The following is a 27,015-nucleotide window of genomic DNA, read 5'->3' as shown; positions in this document are numbered from 1 at the left end:
TCACGCTCGTGATGTCTCTTTCAAAATGGCCACCTGCTGTTGTACGCAGTTTTCTTTGCTGCGACACAGCATTAATGGCATCAGCCACATTTTCCGATTTCGCGCTCTTTTCCTTTGCGACAAATTCGTTCGATGCCTGTTCGCTGGCCTTACACATATTAATAGCATCTTCAATCGATAAAACCGGTCTTTTTAACATTTTCTCAAGCAAACGTTCATTGTTTATTTCAAACACAATTTGATCCCGCAGCATAGAATCGGATGCTGAGGAAAAATTACAGGACTGCACTCGCAGCTTTAGAACTGTAATGAAGGAATCTGCAGACTCTCCTCTGAACTACAGCCATTTTCTTAACATGTAATGCTCATGGAATATTTCAGGATCATTAATCTTTGTAGCACCATGTTGTATTTTTTTTTATCCCCATCTGCACTGAATTCAAATGAATTATCCAGTTTTAATGCTGGCAATCCAGACAAATTTAGGAGGAGTGATATTTTCCCGGGCGACATGTAGCGCATGGTTAGTGCTGCGACTGCGGCACTGAGGACCCGGGTTCGAATACCGGCCGTGGATCACTGAACATGTGGAGTTTGCACATTCTCCCCATGTCTGCATGGGTTTCACCCCCACAACCCAAAGATATGCACGTTAGTTGGATTGGCCTTGCTAAAATTGCCCTTTAATTGGGAAAAAATGAAATTGGGTACTCTAAATTTAAAAAACAAAGGAATGCTATTTTCCATTGGTCTGATGCATTTTCAAGCTCGGAGGCAGAAATGAAAACTTCAAACTGTTGCTTAAAGAAAGCCCAGTTCTGGCATAGTTTACCGTGCATCTTGAAACGGTCAGGCTTCTTGAGACCTTCCATCTTCTGATCAGACTTTACCTAGATTTTTTTCTGAGTTGTAGCTTCTGGATTGCTTCTTCAATCTCCAATGCTATTCTAGCCTAATCTAACTGTTATGTCTTATAAGGAATAGAGTCTTGGTACCATGTGGTGTTCTTTGTGTTGCTGATTTCAGGATGGGTGGCGTAGTGTTCACAAAACCCTAAAATAGCTTTAACTTAAACAAAGCTATGATTTTATTTATATTACTAAACTGGGATTCGACACATAATCCTTAAGAATAGGCAATTGATCAATAACATCTAACTACACTCATCTACTGCTAATCTCGCTACTGCACGATAGCACGGTGGTTAGCACTGTCGTTTCACAGTTCCAGGATCCCAGGTTCGATTCCTGGCTTGGGTCACTGTCTGTACAGAGTCTGCACGTTCTCCCCGTGTCTGCGTGGGTCTCCTCCGGGTGCTCCGGTTTCCTCCCACAAGTCCCACAAGTTAGGTAATTTGGGCATTCTAAATTCTCCCTCCATGCACCCGAACAGGTGCTGGAATGTGGCGACGAGGGACTTTTCACAGTAACTTCATTGCAGTGTTAATGTAAGCTTACTTGTGAAAATAAAGATTATTATTATTACTGGTATAAACTATAATCTGACCTTACTTGCACTATCTCCTCTTCTGACCTTCACTAGCTAACTCCTCCGTACACTCCACCCCTAAGGTCTAGCATCACTGCCTTATATAGTTGTAACTATAGCTCCCTCTAGTGGCTACTCTCGACATTACATTAACCTTTGCAATGCTGATAGTTACTATTTTAATATAAATTTAGAGTACCCAATTATTTTTTCCAATAAAGGGGCAATTTCGCAAGGCCATTGCACCTATCCTGCACATCTTTGGGTTGTGGGGGTGAAACCCACGCAGACACAGGGAGAACGTGCAAACTCCACACGGACATTGACCCAGGGCCAGGATTCGAACCCGGGTCCTCAGCACCATAGGCAGCAATGCTAACCACTGTGCCATTATGCTGATAGTTATGATGATACCACAGAGCCCAGAAGCTCTCAGTGAAAGCGCAGATGGACCTATGCCGCCCCAAGGGTATAAAGGCAGAGATTTAGCTACCTGAAACTTATTAGGACATTGAGCCTTCTGTGGCACTGGAACCAAGTCCTCCTCACTGCGTCAAAACTATTGACTTTATCGGTCACCTCCGCGCATGCAGCAGGAGTCTACCTGGGCGGCCTCCTGTTCCCAGTGATCAGCGTGAGATGGTCACGTCTAACGCACAGGGGGACACCAAGAGTAGCCTGGGTGAGTTCAGCTCCAACAACACTCAAGAAGTTTGACACTATCCAGGGCAAAGCAGCCCACTTGATTGGCATCCCTTCCACCAACATTCACTCCCTCCTCAACCGACGCACAGTAGCAGCCATGTGTACCATCTACAAGATGCACTTTGGGAATTCACCAAGACTCCTTCTGCACGATCTTCCAAACCCACGATCACTGCCATCTAGAAGGTCAAGGGCAGCAAACACATGGGAACACTGCCACCTGGAAGTTCCCCTCCAAGTCACTCACTATCCTAAATTGGAAATGTATCATCGTTCCTTTACTGTCGCTGGGTCAAAATCCTGGAACTCCCTCCCTAATAGCACAGTGGGTGTACCTACACCACATGGACTGCAGTCGTTCAAGAAGGCTGCTCCCCACCACCTTATCAAGGGCACTTAGGGCTGGGTAACACATCCTGGCCTAGCCAGCGAAGCCCACATCCCATAAGAATGAATAAATAAAAGAAAAACTCATTTTATTTTGAAGTGATTTTTAAAAAAATTTCAACACTTTTGTGACATATCATTGCATTGATTGACTCAAGCTGGCTGTATGACTAGCTTCAGGTAAGAGTAATGAATTGATACCTGCTAGAAATGCAGGTATGCCATCATATTCCTGACTTATGCCTTGTGGACAGGCTTTGGGGAGTCTGGAGGTGCAAGATTCCTAACCTCTGACCTGCCCTTGTAGACACAGTATTTATATGGCTAGTTCAGTTCAGTTTCTGGTTAATGGTAACCTCAGTATGTTGACAGTGGGGGATTTAGTTATGGTAATGCCATTGAATGTCAAGGAGTGATGGTTTGATTCTCCTTTAGCGGAGATGGTCGTTGCCTGGCACTTGTGTGGCGCGAATGTTAGTTGCCACCTGGCAGCCCAAGCCTGGATATTGTCCAGTTTTGCTGCATTTGCATTGAACTGCTTCAGTGTTGGAGGAGTCGTGAATGGGGCTGAACATTGTGCAATCATCTGCGAATATCCCAACATCTGACCATATGTTGGAAGGAAGGTCATTGATGAAGCAGCCGAAGATGGTTGGGCCGAGGGCACTATCCTGAGGGATTGACATGACTGACCTCCTACAACCACAACCATCTTCCTTTGTGCTAGGCATGACTCAAATCATTGGAGATTTTCCCCCATGGTTCCCATTGACTCCGTTTTTCTAGAGGTCCTTGTTGCCATACTCCGTCAAATGCTGCCTTGATGTTAAGGGCAGTCACTCTCACCTCAGCTCTTTTATCTATGTTTGAACCGAGACTGGAATGAGGTCAGGAGCCGAGTGACCCTGACGGAGCCCAAACTAAGTGTCAGTGAGCAGGTTATTGCTAAATAAGTGCCACTTGATAGCACTGTTGATGACTCCTTCTATCACTTTATTGTTGATTGAGAGTAGATTGATAGGACGGTAGTTGGCTGGGTTGGATTTATCCTGCTTTTTGTGTACAGGACATACCTGGGCAATTTTACACATTGCCGGGCAGATGCCAGTGTTGTAGCTGTACTGGAACAGCTTGGCTAGGGGTGTTACAAGCTCTAGCGAACAAGTCCTCAGTTCTGTTGCCGGAATATTGTCAGGGCCCATAGCCTTTGAAATATTCAGTGCCAGCGGTTTTTTGATATCACATGGGTGAATCTAACTGGCTGAAGACTGACATCTGTGACACTGGGTACCTCTGGGGGAGACCGAGATGTATCCCCCACTCTGCACTTCTGGCTGGCAATTATCAGCCTTGTTTTTTGCATTGATGTGCTGGGCTCCTGCATCATTGAGGATGGGGATATTTGTGCAGCCTCCTCCTCCAGTGAGTTTTCTAATTGTCCACCACCATTCATGACTGAATGTGGCAGGACTGCAGAGCTTAGATCAGATCCATTGGTTGATTGTTTAGCTCTGTCTATTACTCGTTGCTTATGTTGTTTGGCATGCGAGTAGTCCTGTGTTGTAACTTCACCTGGTTGACACCTCATTTATCGGTATTCTTGGCGCAGCTCCCGGCATGCCCTCCTCTGCTCTTTATTGAACCAAAGTTGATTCCCTGGCTTGTCAATAATGGTATCGTGGGGGATATGCCAGGCTCTGAGCTTACAGATTGTGGCTGGGTACAATTCTGCTGCTGCTGATGGCTCACAACACATCATGGATGTCCAGTCTTGAGTTGCGAGATCTGTTCTGAATCTATCCCATTTAACATGATGGTAGTGCCACACATCACAATGGAGGGTATTCTCAATGTGAAGACAGGACTGTGTGGTGGTCACTCCTACTGATACTGGCTTGTACAAATGTATCTGCAGCAGGCAAATTAGTGAGGATGAGGTCAAGTATGTTTTCCCCTCTTGTTGGTTCCCATACCACCTATTGCAGTCCCAGTCTAGCAGCTATGTCCTTTGGGACTTGGTCAGCTCGGTGAGTAGTGGTGCTACCAAGCCACTCTTGGTGATGGACTTTGAAGTCCCCCTCCTGGAGTACATCATGTGTCCTTGTCACCCTCAGTGCTTTCTCCAAGTGATGTTCAACGTGGAGAATTATGGATTCATCAGCTGATGGTGGACAGTACGTGGTAATCAGTAGGAGGTTTCCTTGTCCATGTTTGGCCTGAAGCTATGAGTCTTCTTGGGGTCCAGAGTCGATGCGGAGGACTCCCAGGGAGATCTATTTCCACCTATATACCTCTGTGCCGTCACCTCTGCTGGGTCTACCCTGCTGGTGGGACAGGACATACCCAGGATCTGGGAAGTCATCTGTAAGGCATGATTCATTGATTATGACTTTGTGTGCCTGTTTCTTCACTAGTCTGTGAGACAGCTCTCTCAATTTCATCACAAGCTCCTTGATGTTAGTGAGGAGCACTTTGCAGGTTAGGCAGGGCCAGATTCCCCGTTGTCGTTTGCAGTGCCTTTTTCCTAGGGTGGAAGAGTCAATTACTGGGGGACATAGGTTTAAGATGCGAGGGTCAAAGTTTAGAGGAGATGTGTGAGGGAATTTCTTTACACAGAGGGGAGTGGGTGCCTGGAACTCTCTGCTGGAGGAGGTGGTGGAAGCAGTGATGTTTAAGGGGCATCTTGACAAATACATGAATAGGATTTGAATGGAGGGATACGGACCCCAGAAGTGTAAAAGCTTTTAGTTTAGATGGGCCGCACGGCCGGTGCAGGCTTGGAGGGCCGAAGGACCTGTTCCTGTGCTGCACTTTTCTTTGTTCTTTGTCGATGCCGGGTGGTTTGTCAACTTTCTTTCCTTTTTATTGACTTGGTAGTGGTTCGATACAACTGAGTGGCTTACCAGGCCATTTCAGAGGGTATTTAAGAGTCAACCACATTTCTGTGGATCTAGAGTCACATGTAGGCCAGACCAGGTGAAGACTGCAGATTTCCTTCCCCAAAGGATATTAGTGAACCAGCTGTTTTTTTTATGACAATGGACAATGGTTTCATTCCATTAATTCCAGATATTTATTGGATTCAATTTCCTCCATCTGCAGTGGCAGGATTCAAATCCGGGTCCCCAGACTATTACCCAGGGTCTCTGGATCACCAGTCGAGTGACAATACCACTATGCCTTATATTAAGTCGTGGAAGATATTTACCTATAGCTTGTAAACAAAATCTTCAACCCATTAGAATCTGTTGTTTTGGAATCTGTATTTATTCTTCGTAAGGTTTGAAAATATTTTAATTCCACGAATGTAGTAATCACCTATAACAAGATGACCAAAATGATTGCAAAATTATAGAGTTATCCCATCCAGATTATTTGTTTGAGTAAGAAACCTGGTTCAAATATGACATGTAGGTTAAATAGTTAGATGGAAAATAGTCTTTTAATTGAAAGACAGATACAGAAATATGTTTTTCAAATCCTCCTCATTAGAAAAAAGCCACCTATGCCATAAGATGCAGTAACACTTAGATTCACAAAACAATGCACATGATTTAATGTTCATTTTATAATACTGTGAGGCCCTCTTGTGTTGAGGGCCTGGAATTATATTTGGCTCCTTCAGGGATAAAAGATTAACAGAGCATGTTTTCAAAATATATTGTTTCCACATATCATAGATGATGTGGTTAAGGTTACTGTAATTAACTAAAGTAAGAATCACAGAGAGTACAATGCATCAATGCCAACTTGCTCATGTGTCCTCCATTCAGTACAATACCTACAATGGCAATTAATTGTTCCTCAGAAGCCAATCTGGTGAATTTGTTCCCAAAGTGGCAAAGAAGGGCCACCACCAAGGCTTTTCGTTACGTGAAGATGAGTATTCATCATCTTCATCTTCATGTCCCTGCTCAGTTCTCTCCAGATGATCTATCAGATCTAATTCATCCATTCCATCTTCAAAAGTTTCAAAATAAATGTCGGGCTCTAGGCGACGCAGAACAAAGTCCACACGACCAGCTCCCTCCATCTTTGCTGGTAAATATACTCTCTTCAAAACGCGTGTGTGCCCTCGAGCATATGCGCTTACGAAATGTGTACCCGGAGGCAGGAGTCTCCAATACTCCCCATTAGTGACTACAGTCAAAAAGGGAAAACAAAGTTATATTCCTAAAGCAGTAAGCATAAACATGTTCTCAGAGTATATTTTTGCAGAAATAATAAACACATTTACACTTTTACCTGTAAGGATATTATGTCGGATTCCTCTAATTTTAATCTGAGCCCCTCTAATTCCTCTTCCTGTCTCATCCTTTACAATTCCTTTTATTCCTCGATGCACCTACAAGACCAGCACAACATTGTGAGTTAGTTCCAGTTCTGACTGAGTAACAATGTCCCCATAGAATAAAAGTTCATGGGGGAGAATTTCAATTGGTACCCACCTATTTCAGTTTAATAAAATGAGTTCAAGACCCTGGAAATCTAATCTCATTCCACACAAGAATGCGCCGGATGCCATTTTAAGTGGCCCCCCTCTGACACATTCAGGAATCGGTGAACAACTATGTAGTACTTGTTTAAGAAGCTGAATGCTACTTTCGACATCTCTAGCTCCTATTTATAGCAATAACAATGCTGATTGTTATTATGTAGCTTTTGTTTTCTTTGCCTGCTGCAGTTGACATTAAACTTTCTAAATGGTTATCTGCTGAGTTTGCACTAGAATTTTAACAAACGGCTTCTCACAAACTTCACATTCTGGGTTTGGTGTTTGGAAGAAGAGGAGGAGGCAAGAGTCTGGAGAACAGCTACCACAGCGGAGGAACATAGATTGCAGGAGGCCATATCCTGCGGCAGGTTACAGGGCAAAAGCTTCACTATGCAGTTCAGTGAAGAGCAGCATGTGGAAGGACAGCTTTATCATGGAGACTGTCCTGCAGCTATATCACACAGCTATGTAACCTGCCATGGTGCCAGCTGTGTCCCAGTACAAAACCATGTTGTCCTTGCCTAGCTCTGAAAGTTACCATGGCTTTGAACCTTGGGTCATTTCAAGCTGCAGTAGGTGACATGAGCAGAATTTGACAATTAGTAGTGCAAGCCTGTATCAAGCAACTGATCGATACAGACTTTGTCATGACCAACAACTTTATCTCTTCCCTGTGATGGTCACAAAGCAGGTAGGGCATACTCTGGGATTCTCAAATGTTGCCCAGGTGCAGGACACACCAATTGTATGTCCTATGTACTCCAGCATGGGCCGCATTGTGTCACACTGTTGAAGGGGCAATTAAGGGGAAATTTAGTGTGGCCAATTCACCTATCCTGCACATCTGGGTTGTGGAGCTGGGACCCACGCCATCACAGGGAGAACATGCAAACTCCTCACAGACCTGGGGCTGGGATCGAACCAAGGTCCTCAGCGCCATGAGCGCAAACCACTGTGCCACCCCCCTGGGGGTCATTGATTGTTGGTGGCTGAAAATGGAATGGAATTACATGGAAATCCTGGATTTTCACCACTGTTTGAGAATCACATTGGAAGATCCAGAGCAATTCTTCACAAAAAACAAAGTGTAAAGGCTCCGGTGCAAAATAAAAATCTGAGAGCAGTGGCATCAGCACTTATAATTTAAATGCCAAGAATATCCAAAATATCCATCACTCATATTGAAGTGGACAACTAAATTGATTTCTTGCATTGGTGGATCTAGAAATTTCATGAAGGATGACTTGATTTCCTGAATGCACAAGAAGATCTAGGGCAACTCCCCAGGAAATTTTGATGTTTTAGATGCTTTTTTCTTGCATTTTCCAGTAAGTTTGGAACTTAGTGGCTCATATCTTGCTGCAACAATAACAGTGACGCTGTCAGTGCGTCCCGATTGTTACACGGTAAATCTGCCAAAATTCAAAAACTGGCATCCAGGCATGTGCATTTCAACATGGAAATCTAGACATAGCTGTCAAGCACCTCCCTCATGTGACCCTCACTGGTAGACTCTGCACTGAATAACTGTGTGAATTTGGGATAACTACATTTCAATCCCACATTAAAAACAGCTAAGGAAGCTTGGGTTGGTATATGTAGGCGTAAGTGTGTAATGGTGGATTAATCATTATTGCTGCTGAAAAACCGCTTGAGTCCTGAAAAACTAACTTGCAAGGTTTGCTTCGTAAGAAAATTAATGTTGGGAGATTTTTTTTAAATGACTACAAATACATTTTTTTTATATCTGCCCATTTTATTTATCTCTAATTTATGTTTGCACTGAGTGCTGAATTTGGTGCATTTGAGTGCGATAGTGAGAGTTTGGTGACCAAGGGAGTTAGGTGAGGAGGGAGTAAGGTGCTCCTTTCATTTTGTTTCCGACATTTCCACAAAGAGTGCGAAGAGAGCCAGGAGTTTACAGAAAGTGTAGCTGACTGGGAGCAGGGTCGGAGGGCGGAGATCTAGTTAGTCCACAGGGCAGCTATATTCTGTCAGGTAAGAGAGGATGGAGGCTAGGCCAGTTACATGCTCCTCCTGTAGGATGTGGGTGGTGAGGGATACCACCGGTGTCCCCACTGACTATACCTGCGGGAAGTACACCCAACTTCAGCTCCTCAAAGACCGTGTTAGGGAACTGGAGCTGAAGCTGGATGAACTTCGGATCATCCGGGAGGCAGAGGGGGTGATTGAGAAGAGTTACAAGGAGGTAATCACACCCAAGGTACAGGACAAGAATAGCTGGGTTACAGTCAGGGGGAAAAAAACAAACAGGCAGAAAGTGCAGGGATCCCTCGTGGCCGTTCCCCTTCAAAACAAGTATACCGTTTTGGATGCTGTTGGGGGGGATGACCTACCGGGGGAAGGCCCTAGCGGCCAGGTCTCTGGCACTGAGTCTGGCTCTGGGGCTCAGAAGGGATGGGGGAGAATAGAAAAGCAATAGTTGTAGGAGATTCAATGGTTAGGGGAATAGATAGGAGATTCTGTGGTCGCGAGCGAGGCTCCCGGAAGGTATGTTGCTTCCCGAGTGCCAGGGCCAGGGATGTCTCGGATCGTGTCTTCAGGATCCTTAAGGGGGAGGGGGAGCAGCCAGAAGTCGTGGTGCACATTGGTACCAACGACATAGGTAGGAAAAGGGGTGTGGAGGTAATAAACAAGTTTAGGGAGTTAGGCTGGAAGTTAAAAGCCAGGACAGACAGAGTTGTCATCTCTGGTTTGTTTCCGGTGCCACGTGATAGCGAGGCTAGGAATAGGGAGAGAGTGCAGTTGAACACGTGGCTGCAGGAATGGTGTAGGATGGAGGGCTTCAGGTATTTGGATAATTGGAGCGCATTCTGGGGAAGATGGGACCTGTACAAGCAGGACGGGTTACATCTGAACCAGAGGGGCACCAATATCCTGGGAGGGAGGTTTTCTAGTACTCTTCGGGAGGGTTTAAACTAATTTGGCAGGGGAATGGGAACTGGATTTGTAGTCCAGCAACTAAGGTAGCCAATATTCAGGATGCCAAAGCATGTAATGAGGCAGTGGGGAAGGGAACACTGACAAAGGAGAGTACTTGCAGGCACGGAGATGGGTTGAAGTGTGTATACTTTAACGCAAGAAGCATCAGGAATAAGGTGGGTGAACTTAAGGCATGGATCGGTACTTGGGACTACGATGTGGTGGCCATCACGGAAACTTGGATAGAAGAGGGGCAGAAATGGTTGTTGGACGTCCCTGGTTATAGATGTTTCAATAAGATTAGGGAGGGTGGTAAAAGAGGTGGGGGGGTGGCATTATTAATTAGAGATAGTATAACAGCTGCAGAAAGGCAGTTCGAGGAGTATCAGCCTACTGAGGTAGTATGGGTTGAAGTCAGAAATAGGAAAGGAGCAGTCACCTTGTTAGGAGTTTTCTATAGACCCCCCAATAGTAGCAGAGATGTGGAGGAACAGATTGGGAAACAGATTTTGGAAAGGTGCAGAAGTCATAGGGTAGTAGTCATGGGCGACTTTAACTTCCCAAATATTGAGTGGAAACTCTTTAGATCAAATAGTTTGGATGGGGTGGTGTTTGTGCAGTGTGTCCAGGAAGCTTTTCTAACACAGTATGTAGATTGTCCAACCAGAGGAGGGGCAATATTGGATTTAGTACTGGGAAATGAGCCAGGGCAAGTGATAGATTTGTTAGTGGGGGAGCATTTTGGAGATAGTGACCACAATTCTGTGACTTTCACTTTAGTAATGGAGAGGGATAGGTACGTGCAACAGGGCAAGGTTTACAATTGGGGGAGGGGTAAATACGATGTTGTCAGACAAGAATTGAAGTGCATAAGTTGGGAACATAGGCTGGCAGGGAAGGACACAAGTGAAATGTGGAACTTGTTCAAGGAACAGGTGCTACGTGTCCTTGATATGTATGTCCCTGTCAGGCAGGGAAGAGATGGTCGAGTGAGGGAACCATGGTTGACAAGAGAGGTTGAATGTCTTGTTAAGGGGAAAAAGGTGACTTATGTAAGGCTGAGGAAACAAGGTTCAGACAGGGCATTGGAGGGATACAAGATAGCCAGGAGGGAACTGAAGAAAGGGATTAGGAGAGCTAAGAGAGGGCATGAACAATCTTTGGCGGGTAGGATCAAGGAAAACCCCAAGGCCTTTTACACATATGTGAGAAATATGAGAATGACTAGAGCGAGGATAGGTCCGATCAAGGACAGTAGCGGGAGATTGTGTATTGAGTCTGAAGAGATAGGAGAGGTCTTGAACGAGTACTTTTCTTCTGTATTAACAAATGAGAGGGGCGATATTGTTGGAGAGGACAGTGTGAAACAGATTGGTAAGCTCGAGGAAATACTTGTTAGGAAGGAAGATGTGTTGGGCATTTTGAAAAACTTGAGGATAGACAAGTCCCCCGGGCCTGACGGGATATATCCAAGGATTCTATGGGAAGCAAGAGATGAAATTGCAGAGCCGTTGGCAATGATCTTTTCGTCCTCACTGTCAACAGGGGTGGTACCAGGGGATTGGAGAGTGGCGAATGTCGTGCCCCTGTTCAAAAAAGGGATAACCCTGGGAATTACAGGCCAGTTAGTCTTACTTCGGCGGTAGGCAAAGTAATGGAAAGGGTACTGAAGGATAGGATTTCTGAGCATCTGGAAAGACACTGCTTGATTAGGGATAGTCAGCACGGATTTGTGAGGGGTAGGTCTTGCCTTACAAATCTTATTGAATTCTTTGAGGAGGTGACCAAGCATGTGGATGAAGGTAAAGCAGTGGATGTAGTGTACATGGATTTTAGTAAGGCATTTGATAAAGTTCCCCATGGTAGGCTTATGCAGAAAGTAAGGAGGCATGGGATAGTGGGAAATTTGGCCAGTTGGATAACGAACAGGCTAACCGATAGAAGTCAGAGAGTGGTGGTGGATGGCAAATATTCAGCCTGGATCCCAGTTACCAGTGGCGTACCGCAGGGATCAGTTCTGGGTCCTCTGCTGTTTGTGATTTTCATTAATGACTTGGATGAGGGAGTTGAAGGGTGGGTCAGTAAATTTGCAGACGATACGAAGATTGGTGGAGTTGTGGATAGTAAGGAGGGCTGTTGTCGGCTGCAAAGAGACATAGATAGGATGCAGAGCTGGGCTGAGAAGTGGCAGATGGAGTTTAAAAGTGTGAGGTTGTCCATTTTGGAAGGACAAATATGAATGCGGAATACAGGGTTAACGGTAGAGTTCTTGGCAATGTGGAGGAGCAGAGAGATCTTGGGGTCTATGTTCATACATCTTTGAAAGTTGCCACTCAAGTGGATAGAGCTGTGAAGAAGGCCTATGGTGTGCTCGCGTTCATTAACAGAGGGATTGAATTTAAGAGCCGTGAGGTGATGATGCAGCTGTACAAAACTTTGGTAAGGCCACATTTGGAGTACTGTGTACAGTTCTGGTCGCCTCATTTTAGGAAGGATGTGGAAGCTTTGGAAAAGGTGCAAAGAAGATTTACCAGGATGTTGCCTGGAATGGAGAGTAGGTCTTACGAGGAAAGGTTGAGGGTGCTAGGCCTTTTCTCATTAGAACGGAGAAGGATGAGGGGCGACTTGATAGAGGTTTATAAGATGATCAGGAGAATAGATAGAGTAGACAGTCAGAGACTTTTTCCCCGGGTGGAACAAACCATTACAAGGGGACATAAATTTAAGGTGAAAGGTGGAAGATATAGGAGGGATATCAGAGGTAGGTTCTTTACCCAGAGAGTAGTGGGGGCATGGAATGCACTGCCTGAGGAAGTAGTTGAGTCGGAAACATTAGGGACCTTTCAAGCAGCTATTGGATAGGTACATGGATTACGGTAAAATGATATAGTGTAGATTTATTTGTTCTCAAGGGCAGCACGGTAGCATTGTGGATAGCACAATTGCTTCACAGCTCCAGGGTCCCAGGTTCGATTCCGGCTTGGGTCACTGTGCGGAGTCTGCACGTCCTCCCCGTGTCTGCGTGGGTTTCCTCCGGGTGCTCCGGTTTCCTCCCACAGTCCAAAGATGTGCGGGTTAGGTGAATTGGCCAATGATAAATTGCCCTTAATGTCCAAATTGCCCTTGGTGTTGGGTGGAGGTGTTGAGTTTGGGTAGGGTGCTCTTTCCAAGAGCCGGTGCAGACTCAAAGGGCCGAATGGCCTCCTTCTGCACTGTAAATTCAATGATTATCTATGATTAATCTAGGACAAAGGTTCGGCACAACATCGTGGGCCGAAGGGCCTGTTCTGTGCTGTATTTTCTATGTTCTATGTTCTATGTATCTCTCAATTTTATTTTAATTCATGTATATGATTTACATATAATTTATATTTTCTGTTTTTACTTCCTGGTTCAGACTCTGCATTGTTTAGTGAGGATCCTTCAATTTGAGTCGTTTAAGACTGGCTGGAATTCTCCCATCTGGGACCCATCCCATCCCATCCCTTGGCGTGGACAGGGATGGGGATGGAGAATGTTTCCCGCTGGGGATGCCAACAGGGATTCATGATATATCTTCCGGCCCTGACCTCATTAATTATGCATCGGGGGTTTAGCGCCATACTCCATGGTGGGGCTGGATTGATTACTTGCGACCCACCATCATGTCTGGGTGAGATATTGAAAAGGTGCCCATCCCAACATCACTGACCCACCGCTGAAGGAAGATGGACCTCCTTAAAAAGAAGATGGATCTCCAAGAACACTCTGAGGCTGAAAGATGAACCTTCTCGACACCACTGAAGCTGGATGATCCACCTGATAGATACTCCCCTCACGCACTGCTGTGGTGTTCCAGGATTAGGGTTAGGTCGCCTCCACCCCTACTCCGGAGGCAGCTCCAGGCACTCTGACTTCTGCATGCCATGTTGTTCTTGACATGTTCTGGGCTGGAACGTTTTCCTTCTGGCGTTGCGGTGGATCAGGCACGGATGGAAGATTCCGGTCAGGCCCTCATCTGCATCCCTTTAGTGAGATGCAAGTCAGTTACATGCCTGTCACCAGTGGGTTTCCCAAGCTGCCATGGCGGGCACCAGTGGAAGATCCCGTGGGAAATTCACGTGGGCGTAAAACCAATTTTTGAGCCTCCTGCCAAATTGTACCCCCTCTGAACTCCATTGAATCTGCCAGCAGGGGCATGGGATAATTCTGCCCCTTCTGTTATTTGTCATGTTCACAGATTCCAGACATCTCGTGCAGAGGGCACCAAACTGAAACACATCGCCAAAGTCTTTGCTGACAAGTTCCTGAAAAATCTGTGGGTAACTGTATACGAGGTGAAAGGCAAAATCTTCACCGCTGAGAGGAACATCTGGCCAATGTGGTTCAACCTTTGGAGCCAAAACTGATTTATTTTGGAAGGTTCTGTTTCCTGCACACACTTTAAAATATCTTAATCTTCCAATAACTTTGACATTCATCAAATGCTCCTCACTTTTTTGCAGCTTGTAAAATGTCATTGAGTACCACATGATTAGGAGCTAGTACAGCTGGCATGAGTTCATGGCTACAACCCAGTTGACTTCCTAAATGCTGATTGAGATCCTACTGACATTATTCAATCTCAATTTGTATGTCAAAAGTGCTTACAGTTTAACTTGAGTGAGTGCTCCATCGGTCTAATAGTTGGCACGTGTGAAGATAGTTCCAGGCAGGAATGAGGCAGTGAGAAACAGTCATCTTAGGGACATTACCGCCCAAGTGCCATCAAGCAGAAAACCTCAGAACCTACGCACAATTTCACCGGCCTCAAATATTTCTTTCCCCGATTCCTTAAGAATTTTTAGGTATATTAGTAAGGACCTGGCACTTTGTCCTCCAATCCCTTAACTACCTTCTCTGAAATTTTCCTTTAATTTATTATACCTCAAGCCATCTTAAAGCAATTCTGGATTTATCACTTCTCCAATTTCTTCACTTTTATAAATGCAAAACCATCATGGGATTTCCAGGTAGTGTAATTATTTTTGTTTTAAATTAAAATATGGAGCATCAATATTGCTATGCTGTCAGGTCTGCCACTTTAAATACCATGAAAACTGAGGGAACTGTTTTCTGGAAACCTGCTGTTCCCAGATTCCCAGCAGACATTTGGCAAAAAGACAATAGTAATCGGTTTCCTGATCATGTTCGCCACTTCACCTATCATGAAGGCAAACTGAAGCGAAGGCAAACTCGCTGGGTTTAAAGGAAAATTTTTGGCCCAGTTATATATTTTAAGAGTAAGTACACTCATGAGGTTTGAGATATCAAATTTTCAAGTAAGAAAACAAAGCAAATTAAAAGTTGTGATGTTGATTTTTTTTAAGTGTGGTTTTAGTCAGGATTCTTAATTGATACTTGATTCACTGATTAAATTCCAAAAAATACCATTTCAATGTATGTCAAAAGGGCTTCCTTATTTTCTTGCCAGGCTGGATAGAGTTCATCTTCGGGAGGATATTTGTCACACCCAAGTTCCAATGTTATCTCAAAAGAGTTTGTGTGCAGATAATTAAAATCTTGCATCCCTGGAATTACAAAATAGATGTGACAGTAATTTAAATGTGCACTGACATATACAAAAGCTGAAATGTTTCATAAGACTCATATGACATTTTCACAGTGATCCAGTTCAAAAGATGGGAAGGAGCAATCGATTATGTTACTGGCACAAACTAATTGAGGGATATGATGAGAAGGAGGGTGGATGGGGCATCAGCAGGTGGGAAATGCATTAATAATAATAATAATAATAATAATTAGAGGCAACAGGTTAAGTTAGAAAATATCCCAGAGCGAATTTCCAACCCATCCCATCCCAGATAAACCATAAACATTTAGGAAATCCAGTCTCAGTCCTTCAACACACTGAAGATTCAGGGAGGAGGAAAAGTGTTTCATTGCAGCTTGTTGAGAACAGGAAAGTTCATTTGAATGTTCATCCAGTAATATCGATGAAATAGAAAGAGGGGAAAGCGGCACGGTGGCCCACTGGTTAGCACTGCTGCCTACGGCGCTGAGGACCCGGGTTTGATCCCTGACCCGGGTCACTGTCTGTGGGCAGTTGGCACATTCTCCCCATGTCTGTGTGTGTTTCACCCCCACAACCCAAAGATGTGCAGGTTAGGTAGATTGGCCAAGCTAAATTGCCCCTTAATTGGATAATAATAATTGGGTACGCTAAATTTATATTAAAACATAGAAAAAGGGAGAGAGGAGTCCTATGATGGAAATGCTTTGTAGGGATCACATTTTAATTGAGAAGTAGTTGTGCTGAGGGATACAAGGGCCATTTGAAGAGACTCCCAAGAAATGAGAAAAGTATTCAAGTCTTGGTTAGATTTTCCGGTTGCGCTCTCCGGAAGTCTGTGGACCTTTAAATGGTCCGTCAAATTTTCCGTCCTGCCCGCGACGATTCCCGCAGCGGGTGAGACCGGAAAATGTAACCCAATCGGATTTAAAGAAGTTTGAAAGAGGAAAAGCAGCATTTGGCTTGAAAGAGAAGCTTTTTGGAGACAGTGCTGAAATAAATGGGAGAAGGCTTTTGACACAACTTCATGATTGGATACCTCCTGCCGAGCATGGCTCAAGTTGTTTGCCCCCAAATTAAGGAATACAGGCAAGGATTTCTTTCAGAATGAGATGCACTGCTCAAAGTGAAGCCAATAGAATTGAGAACTGAGAAAAGTTGCCATGTGTATCGCAAGTCAAACTGTAAAACAGAGAAGTTTTAATTCAAAGATCACAGCAGTAATTGGTGCTCACATCGTTTACTGCACAACTGCATTAATTAATATGTAAATGCACTTAAACACTATTCATCCACATTTTACAGAAACTTAAGAAATTGAACTACCTCCAGCAAAACTGTACCACTGTGCTCCATTTATAATGCCTCCTTTATTAGCAAAGTTCCCTCCACATCTTTCATCTGTTGTGTCTGACATAATGGGATGTGCATCGGAATACGTCTTAGCCAACATCATGAACATCTAGAATCATAAATGCGACAATGAATCAGATTTCATGTTAATTTACTTTTTCGTAAGGAACATTTTGCATGTCATTCATCATATACCTGATCATCCGGAGTGGGCGAATTAAGCTTGTCTTCTTCTGGCAGTCTCGATAAGTCAAAAGGATAACTCGCTACTAAATCTCCACCATGCAAACTTCCGGAAAGAACGAAAGGTATTTTCTTCACCCATTTTATCACTCCCCTCGTCTCAGGTGCTACCTGAAGGTATCAGAAAGGAAGTAGTACTTGTTGAAACATAATAGATAATCCAGTGTGGAATGTATTTACATTTCATTTCTCTTTATTTGATGTAATTCATGTTGCATAAGTTATATTTTGCCAGAAGTCAAAACATGAACTATTATTACGGAATCATAGACTACACCAGTACAGAACAGGTCAATCACCCCACCAAATCTGTGGCAGCTCTTTCACCGAGCTTTCTTTCTCGACTCACTCTCCTGCCCTTTCCCCTATCACTGGTTTTTTTTATCCTTTAAGTATCCAATTCCTTTTGAAGATTACTGCTGAACCTGTAGCCACCAGTTTATCAGGTAGTGCATGACAATCCTAACCCCTCATTGCATAGATGATTTTTCTCATGTTGCCAGTTAGCTTACTAAATTTACTTACTATTATCTAAATGGGAAAAGACTTAGAAAATCATGCGGCACGGTGGCACTGTGGTTAGCACTGATGCCTCACAGCTCCAATGACCTGGGTTCAATTCCTGCCTCGGGTGACTGTGTGGGGATTGCACGTTCTCCCCTTGTCTCTGTGGGATGCCTCCTGGTGCTCCCACAGTCCAAAGATATGCAAGTTAGATGGATTGGCCATGCTAAATTATCCCTCAGTGTCCAAAAGGTTATTTGGGGTTACAAGGACTGGGTGGAAATGTGTGCTAAGGTAGGGTGCTCTTTCCAAGGCTGGGTTGAGATCCGATGGGCCGAATAATAATAATAATCATCTTTTATTGTCACAAGTATGAAGTTACTGTGAAAAGCCTCTAGTCGCCACATTCCGGCGCCTGTTCGATAGTGAACCCGCGTTGCTGGCCTTGTTCTGTATTACAAGTCTAGCCCACTGAACGAAAAAAGCCCCACCGGAATAGCTTCCTTCTACACTGTAAATTCTATGATTCTATGATATCAGAAGTACAAAGGGACTTAAGAGTCCTCGTTCAAGATTCTCTTAAGGTTAACATGCAGGTTCAGTTGGCAGTTAGGAAGGCAAATGCAATATTAGCATTCATGTCGAGAGGGCTAGAATATAAAAGGAGGGATGTACTTCTGAGGCTGTATAAGGCTCTGGTCAGACCCCATTTGGAGTATTGTGAGCTGTTTTGGGCCCCGTATCGAAGGAAGGATGTTTTGGCCTTGGAAATGGTCCCGACGAGGTTCACAAGAATGATCCCTGGAATAAGGAGCTTGTCGTATGAGGAACGGTTGAGGACTTTGGGTCTGTACTCGTCGGAGTTTAGAAGCGTGAAACCTATTGAAACTTACATGATACTGCGAGGCCTGGGGAGAGTGGACGTGGAGAGCATGTTTCCACGATTAGGAAAAGCTCCAACCCAAGGGCACAGCCTGAGACTGAATGGTCGATCTTTTAAAACTGAAATGAGAAGGAATTTCTTCAGCCAGAGGATGATGAGTCTGTGGAACTCTTTGCCGCAGAATGCTGTGGAGGTCAAATCACTGTGTGTCTTTAAGACAGAGATAGATACGTTCTTGATTAACAATGGGATCAGGAGTCATGGGGAGAAAGCAGGAGAATGGGGATGAGAAAAATATCAGCCAGGATTAAACGGCGGAGCACATGTGATGGGTTGAATGGCCTAATTCTGCTCCTATGTCTTATGTTCTTGCGTCTACAACCATTGCTTCTCGACCCTTCAGCCATTGGGAACAATTTCTTATTAGCTACGAATAATTGGCAAGAGTTTGGATTTTGCATAGTTAATAATGATGAGGTTATCAGAGCTCATTGTTGTTATGGAGTAAATCAGACATTAACCTCCTGCATCTCTACATGGATAATTGAACACAGAAATCTGGGAACTGCTGTCAGAAATCCCTGCGTTGATTCAATGTAATGTTATGAGGTTGGGGTACGTCTCCACTAACTCCCCAGTAAAGATGCTGGAAAAAGTTAGATGTATTCAGAAGAAAGTGAATTCCCAAACTCACCGGCCATGAAAATGTAATTTTAACAATGTGGAGTCTTATTCCTTCAGAAGTTAATTTGACTTGATTGTCTGGCTCCATTATCGCTCTCTTTCTTAATCCCATCTATCTTTACCAATCTTTATTTCACTTCCTGTACATTAAATTCATCTCCACACTATCTCGATGCTGCAAATGCTATATTGACACCAAAATGGTGCCTGTGACATGCATACACACCTTTGGTGCTAAACACGCCAGACACCATTTTGGTGAGGTTGAGAGCACAGGCACTCGGAACATTCGACAGATCTGGGGCAGGCAGATTGTGATTCCAATCAATATATAACAATTATTTGTTGCTTGTCGAATTTGAATCTCAGCTTTCCAGCTAGTGCCATCTCTTAACTTTGCATAGCTAAGTATGTATTTAGCAGCAGGGAGGCCTCCCACTCCAGTCGCACACCACCCCCAACCCCTGTGCTATTGAAAGGGGTCATGAACAACTTTCAGGTTAGCTGATGCTTGAATTCTACTGAAGGTTACTGCAATTGTAGATGTGCTTGGTGGTTTTCTCTTGCAGGAGAGAAGGAGGCAGAGTGAGAATGTGCACCTCAACAGGATTGCAGATTTCCACAAGGGACCATTTACTGCATGTGTATCGGTTTGTGGGCACCACCCATCAACTTTGAGACCTACCACGCTTTCTCAATGTCCCTGGTGTCTAATCATATGCACTATATATATCATGCAGATCAATGCCCAGTATCCTGGCAACAGTCACAGTATCTTCACTCTGTGGCAATTACTACACCGTCTGCATTTCAGTCATCATGACAAATCAAAGGATGACCATTGGACAACAAGTGCCACCCGCTGACTATTCGGCTCACGATTCTGGTATGCAGTCTACAATACGCAGTGTGCATATTACAAAAACCATGCTGTCACACACGAGCCACCATTGGGATACTTCTACAACAGTTCCACTACCTGGACTAGCCTGGGGGAGCCCTGCAGTAATTGACAGAATGCGTGCTAAAATTCACATTTGTTGGATCTACGCTGCACAACTATTCAGAGAGAGCACATTCCCCCAAATGAGCAGTACGAAAACTCACTGAAAGGGCAATACAAAACTCCATTCTCTTTCTTACATTTGTTCTTATTTATACGTAATGATTTATAATACTGCTGAAAAAGAGACAGTGAAAATGAGCTTTTGTAGTTTTTATCTTACATTCACAAGGCTAGCTACGCAAGACAAACAAACAGTAAATGGAACAACAATTTATACTACATGAGAAAAAAGTACTGATTAGTTGACAAGTTGTTTTAATGAGTGCAAGATGAAAAGCTTTGATAGTATGGGTGGTATTTTCTACGCAACCTGCCATGTATTTCATGGCGGTGGAGGCGGCCTGCCATTGGCTGATGGCAGGATATTCTGGTCCCGCCATTGTCAGTGGGGTTTCCAGTCGAATGCACGCATGTAGGAAACCTGCGGAGGTGTCCTGTAGGTGTGGCAGGAAGATCCCGCCATGTGTCCGACCAGAAAATTCTAGCCAATGTAACTTTTTTGAGGAACCCACAAGTTGTGTACTACAAAACGCCAATTTGTAGGGCACGTTCTAATGGCCGCGCCCGGTAAATCTTGCGAGAGTCCTCTAATGGGGTCTAGCGAGACGTCACAATCTGGATCAGGGTCCTAAATTTGCATATTATAGTGTGCAGTAAGGCACACTTGAATATGCACTCGCGGAATTAATTAAAGCGCGGGATCTGACCCCTCTGCCTTGGAGACCCCGCGGGAGTGCCGGTTAGTACTGGGCTTCACAAATATGAACCAGGCATACTGGCACTGGGGGGACAGATTATTGGGGGCCACTGGGTGGTCAGGCTCTGGGCAGGGTGGTATCCTGGCAATCCCAATGCCACCTGGGCACTCTGGCAGTGCCATCTGCGTGCCACCCTTGCACTGCCAGGGTTCCCAGGTGGCAGTGCCAAGGTGCCTGGATGGCATTTCATAGAATCCCTACAGTGCAGAAGGAGGCCAGTCGGCTCATCGAGCCTGCACCGACATTTCGAAAGACCACCATCCTAAGCCCAATCCCCTGCCCTATTCCTGACCCCTACAAATACTATATCCGAGGCCAGAATTGAACCCGGGTCCCTGGCGCTGTGAGGTAGCAGTGCTAACCACTGTGCCACATTACCTGCTGCACTGGGAATCAGGCCTGGGGTGCTCTGCCCTTGAGAGGTGTGGGGGGTTTGATGACCCCCTTATAGATGAATTGTGGCATTGGGAGGGTCCAGAAGCCGCGGCGGACGGTCTGGAGATTGAGATGCCATTTAAAAATGGCAGCCTGATCTCCTCCTGGAATTTGGACTGAGTGCAGCCTTGGTGGGACATTCCTATCTGAGGCCCCAAAATGAAGCAGAGTCCCAGTTGGTAGCAGGGCCGTACTTGGCCTGTGAAACACCTGGCTAAATACGCTCAACACGGGACTTTGTTCATTTCCGTTAAACCGCACCCATAATACATTAATCATAGAGGACCTGAGATGGAAAGTTATGATTTGATCTTTGCTGCTGATGTGCTAAGCTTCCCACCAGAAATGTGAAATCAGTAAAGATCTCTGCACTCTTTGCAAACAACAGAACTATCATTGTACAAAAAATAAATAAAAATCACCTACAATCAATGGAACTATGTGGTGAAACTCAACTATTGTATGTTATATATTGTTGTATTATCTGTAAATAACTGTGTTGCACTCAGTACTAATTAGCTAGGAGCTAATGGTTAAGTGTCAGCCTTCCAGCGGCTTCATTCCACAGCTACACTTTAGACAAATGCAATATCTAACAGGACCGGTTTAAACTGGCACAAGGCAGCATAGCTAGTGATAGATAAAGAGCTCTTGGGAGTGATTCAACAGCCACATTGCCCCTGGCGCAGATCCGGGCAGTACAGGCGAATTGCACGAGAGCCCCAAATTGGCCTTGGCGCCAGGTGCTGGACGGATCGCGAGTCACCTGGCTCATTCCCTCGCTAGACGTCTTCCAGATCTGCATATTTAAATGAGTCAGTAGGCTCATTTAAATACCCAGACGCTCCTTTCACTTGGTTCCCAGGAGTCAGCGGCCATACCTGCGAATCATCACCAGGGGGCTGTTTAGCACTGCTGCTTTTCACAAATGTGGACCAAGCGTAGCGGCACATCGAGGAGGAGGGGGGGTAGTCTTGCAGGTCATGGGAGACCCCTATGTGGTCGGGGACATGGCAGGGTGGTACCCTGGCACTCCCCGTGGCACCTGGGCACTTTAGCACTGCCAGCCGAGCAGCCGGTCAAAATGGTGTCCGGTCTGCAAGGAGATTGATCCTCGGCGGGGAGAAACGCCCCGAGGTCCAAAACATCGGCAACTTGCCGATGAATAGTGGGGTGAATCTTGGCGCTGCAGCAGCTGAGAAACACCCCGCCAAAGGCACACAAAAGTGGAATTTAAAATGTTTCCGCTGACATGGTGGCACTGGTTAGCACTGCTGCCTCACAGCGCCAGGGACCGGGTTCGATTCCGCCCTCAGGTGACTGACTGTGTGGAGTTTTCACATTCTTCCTGTGTCTGCGTGGGTTTCTTCCGGGTGCTCCGGTTTCCTCACACAGTCCAAAGAGGTGAACTAAATTGTCCCGAGGTGGGGTTACAGAGATAGGGTGGGAGATTGGGTCTAGGTTAGGGTGCTATTTGAGAGGTTCAATGCAGACTCGATGGGCCAAATGGCCTCCTTCTGCACTGTAGGGATTCTATGGTTCTATCCATCTTTCCAAACCTAAAGTGTGATTATTCCCATCATTTGGGAACCAAAAGACAACAAGGATACAGAGCAATAGCCTTTGAATGTAAACCAAAATTTAACATCACTATCAACTGAAAGGGATTTTTAAAAAAGAGTCCAATACAGTACAATATGTTAAAAGCTCGTACCTTACCATTCCAGTATGATCTTGGAATTGGGATGTGATCAACCTGGCCTCCTCTTTTTCTTCTTTCTTGATAAAATACTGTTGTCAGGTCTGGAAAATTTCTGTTCAAATCAATACTTTGACTATTTGATCGTCCGGTGACCCATCCATTGTACCCAGCACCCTGCATTATTCAGAACATTAACAATATTAAACATTATTACAATGCATGCATTGCTCCTTGGACAGTGAAAAACAAGGTTAAATTGTTATGTTATTCATTGATTTGTGTTAGCGCCACTGACTCTGCTGAGTGGCCTTCTTTCACCCCCCCCCCCCCACTCCAGGTCATCATCAGCATCCTCCTTTAAGTGTACTGTCTGTTCTTCATCCCCTGTCCCCTTAAGGCCACAATTGGTTGTTGCACTTTCAGCCACCAGGACTCACAAACCTGAATTCCCCTGAACTCTTCCATCTCCCCCTCTTTTCCTTTAAGATCCCCGTTAAAGCCCACCTCTGAGACCAAACTATTTGTTACTCTTCGTAACATCTTTTTGGATCAGCACTCACTTTCTCCTCGTGCCTCTGTGAAGTACCTTGAAATATTTCAACATTTCCGGTGCCAGATGAATGGAAGCTGTTGTTATTATTTATGTAGTCTATTGCAAGGTCAAAATGTTGATTATAATGTAGCTGTCAATATAAATGTAATGGTGGCTTTGATGTACTGAGTAGCAAAATACCTTGTAAATCCAGTATCGTTCCACTGTTCACCAAAATCCCTTTATGTTCAAAGTGGATTCTCAGGTACCTATGATACTGTCAACTGAAGACAAACAGAGGGGAGAATTTACCACCCCCATGGCCACGGTGTGCTTCCCGGCGGTGGAGGCGGCTCGTCATTGGCCACCGGTGGGATTTTCCGGTCCCGCCGATGTCAAAGGTATTTTGCGTGGCTTGCCCGCCCCAACGCAGGGGAACCCGCCATGAGGATAGCGGGGGTCACCTTCGGCAGGACTACGAGATCCCGATGGAAGGAAGGGCTGGAAAATCCCACCAGCTCTTTTCATCCCGTTGGCATGATTTCAAGTGTCATAACGCCATTTTCCTTATCAGGCATTTCAGAGCAGTTACTTGTGGTCAGATCTGTTTCCCCGTAAACCTTGGTTGTTTCATTTACTAGACTGCTCTTGCATGAATGTATGATTTGCAATTACTTTAGCTGGAGTAATTTGCAGACTGGAATGTGCACCTTTGTATTCTGCATAGGCAGAGTATCAAACAAGATATTTCAGTAAGCTCAGGGAAGGTGGTAAAAGAGGGGGAGGGGTGGCATTGTTAGTCAAGGACAGTATTACGGTGGCAGAAAGGACGTTTGGTGAGGAATCGTCTACTGAGGTAGTATGGGCTGAGGTTAGAAACAGGAAAGGAGAGGTCACCCTGTTGAGAGTTTTCTATAGGCCTCCGAAAAGTTCCAGAGATGTAGAGGAAAGGATTGCAAAGATGATTCTGGATAGGAGCGAAAGAAACAGGGTAGTTGTTAAGGGGGACTTTAACTTTCCAAATATTGACTGGAAACGCTATAGTTCGAGTACTTTAGATGGGTCTGTTTTTGTCCAATGTGTGCAGGAGGGTTTCCTGACACAGTATGTAGATAGGCCAACGAGAGGCGAGGCCATATTGGATTTGGTACTGGGTAATGAACCAGGACAGGTGTTAGATTTGCAGGTAGGTGAGCACTTTGGTGATAGTGACCACAATTTGGTACGTTTACTTTAGTGATGGAAAGGGATAGGTATATACCGCAGGGCAAGAGTTATATCTGGAGGAAAGGCAATTATGATGCAATGAGGCAAGACTTAGGATGCATCGGATGGAGAGGAAAACTGCAGGGGATGGGCACAATGGAAATGTGGAGCATGTTCAAGGAACAGCTACTGCGTGTCCTTGATAGGTATGTACCTGTCAGACAGGGAGGAAGTGGTCGAGCAAGGGAACCGTGGTTTACTAAAGCAGTCGAAACACTTGTCAAGAGGAAGAAGGAGGCTTATGTAAAGATGAGACATGAAGGTTCAGTTAGGGCGCTCAAGAGTTACAAGTTAGCTAGGAAGGACCTAAAGAAAGAGCTAAGAAGAGCCAGGAGGGGACATGAGAAGTCTTTGGCAGGTAGGATCAAGGATAACCCTAAAGCTTTTTATAGATATGTCAGGAATAAATGAATGACTAGGGTAAGAGTAGCTCCAGTCAAGGACAGTAGTGGGAAGTTGTGCTTTGAGTCAGGAGATAGGAGAGGTGCTAAATGAATATTTTTCGTCAGTATTCACACAGGAAAAAGACAATGTTGTCGAGGAGAATACTGAGATTCAGGCTACTAGACTAGAAGGGCTTGAGGTTCATAAGGAGGAGGTGTTAGCAATTCTGGAAAGTGTGAAAATAGATAAGTCCCCTGGGCCGGATGGGATTTATCCTAGGATTCTCTGGGAAGCTAGGGAGGAGATTGCTGAGCCTTTGTCTTTGATCTTTAAGTCATCTTTGTCTACAGGAATAGTGCCAGAAGACTGGAGGATAGCAAATGTTGTCCCCTTGTTCAAGAAGGGGAGTAGAGACAACCCCGGTAACTATAGACCAGTGAGCCTTACTTCTGTTGTGGGCAAAATCTTGGAAAGGTTTATAAGAGATAGGGGGCGAAATTCTCCGTTATCGGCGGAAACTCCGCCGATCGGCACAAAAAACGGCGCAAATCCCACTTGCGTCACGTCATAAAAATGGGCCGATAGTCTGCGGCCCGAAATGGGCTAGCAGCGACGTAACGGGATCCGCGCTTGCGCAGTGGTTCACGCCGTGCAGCGTCATACGCGCTGCACGGCGTGACGGCTCATAAGGCCGCGCTGCTCCCCCCCACCCGACCGGAACACCCGACCGCAACACCCGACTTGATGGCTGGCCGTCGCTCAGCCCCGAGGTTCGAGTCACGCGATGTGGAGGCGCTCCTGGATGCGGTGGAGCAGAGGAGGGACGCCCTGTATCCCGGGCACGGCCGCAGAGTTGCCCCACGCCACAGCCGGCGTCTGTGGAGGGAGGTGGCAGAGGCCCTCACCGCTGTGGCCCTAACACCACGGACAGGCACCCAGTGCCACAAGGTGAACGACCTCGTCAGAGCAGGCAGGGTGAGCCTCCCCCATATCCCCCATATCCCCCCCTCCCCATATCCCCCATATCCCCCCTCCCCCATATCCCCCCTCCCCCATATCCCCCCTCCCCCATATCCCCCATATCCCCCCTCCCCCATATCCCCCCTCCCCCATATCCCCCCCTCCCCCATATCCCCCCTCCCCCATATCCCCCATATCCCCAAGTGAATCCAGCCCTAACCTTAACCTCTGCAATGCACGCGCAACCGATGGCGTGCATTCATATACCTGCCTAACACTGTTGCCTTTTACCCCTGCCACCAACCCCCCCCCCCCCACAGGAGAAGCGCGCACACAACAATAGGGAGCATGTGAGGACTGGAGGAGGGCCCGCTGATGAGAGGCCACTGACCGTACACGAGGAAAGGGCCCTGGAACTGGCTGGCGGACCTGACGACCGGGAGGTTGCTGATGCAGAGGTCGGGGCCCCACGAGCAAGTGAGCCACCAACAGCCCGTCCCCATATCCCCCCTCCCCTATATCCCCCTCCCCCGTATCACCTGATCACTGCCTGATGTCTAACCATGCATGCTTCATTGTGTATCGCAGGACCAAACGTCCAGGCACCCATCCCCGCAGATGCAGACCGCCCGCAGGATGCCCCTCGGAGACCACAGGAGACGGAGAGACCCGCACC

At 45.7% G+C, this 27,015-nt stretch overlaps 1 protein-coding gene across 1 annotated transcript in view; it reads right to left on the bottom strand.

Moving 5' to 3' along the window:
• Positions 1–6,003: 6,003 nt before the first annotated feature.
• Positions 6,004–27,015, bottom strand: part of cpz (carboxypeptidase Z) — an 86,982-nt gene continuing 65,970 nt past the window's right edge. Inside the window, exons 6-11 of the mRNA XM_072495919.1 lie at positions 23,210–23,371; positions 17,118–17,276; positions 16,896–17,031; positions 15,428–15,567; positions 6,826–6,925; positions 6,004–6,720 (exon numbers count right to left, since the gene is read on the bottom strand). Of these exons, the coding sequence (XP_072352020.1) occupies positions 6,374–6,720; positions 6,826–6,925; positions 15,428–15,567; positions 16,896–17,031; positions 17,118–17,276; positions 23,210–23,371 (1,044 nt within the window). The 3' untranslated portion in view covers positions 6,004–6,373. The remainder of the gene's footprint in view (positions 6,721–6,825; positions 6,926–15,427; positions 15,568–16,895; positions 17,032–17,117; positions 17,277–23,209; positions 23,372–27,015) is intronic.

The sequence above is a fragment of the Scyliorhinus torazame genome, chromosome 3 (assembly GCF_047496885.1).
Source record: "Scyliorhinus torazame isolate Kashiwa2021f chromosome 3, sScyTor2.1, whole genome shotgun sequence".
NCBI classification, from domain to species: domain Eukaryota; kingdom Metazoa; phylum Chordata; class Chondrichthyes; order Carcharhiniformes; family Scyliorhinidae; genus Scyliorhinus; species Scyliorhinus torazame.
Note: the sequence above shows the minus strand (reverse complement) of the source record. Positions and strands in the feature narration are given on the sequence as shown.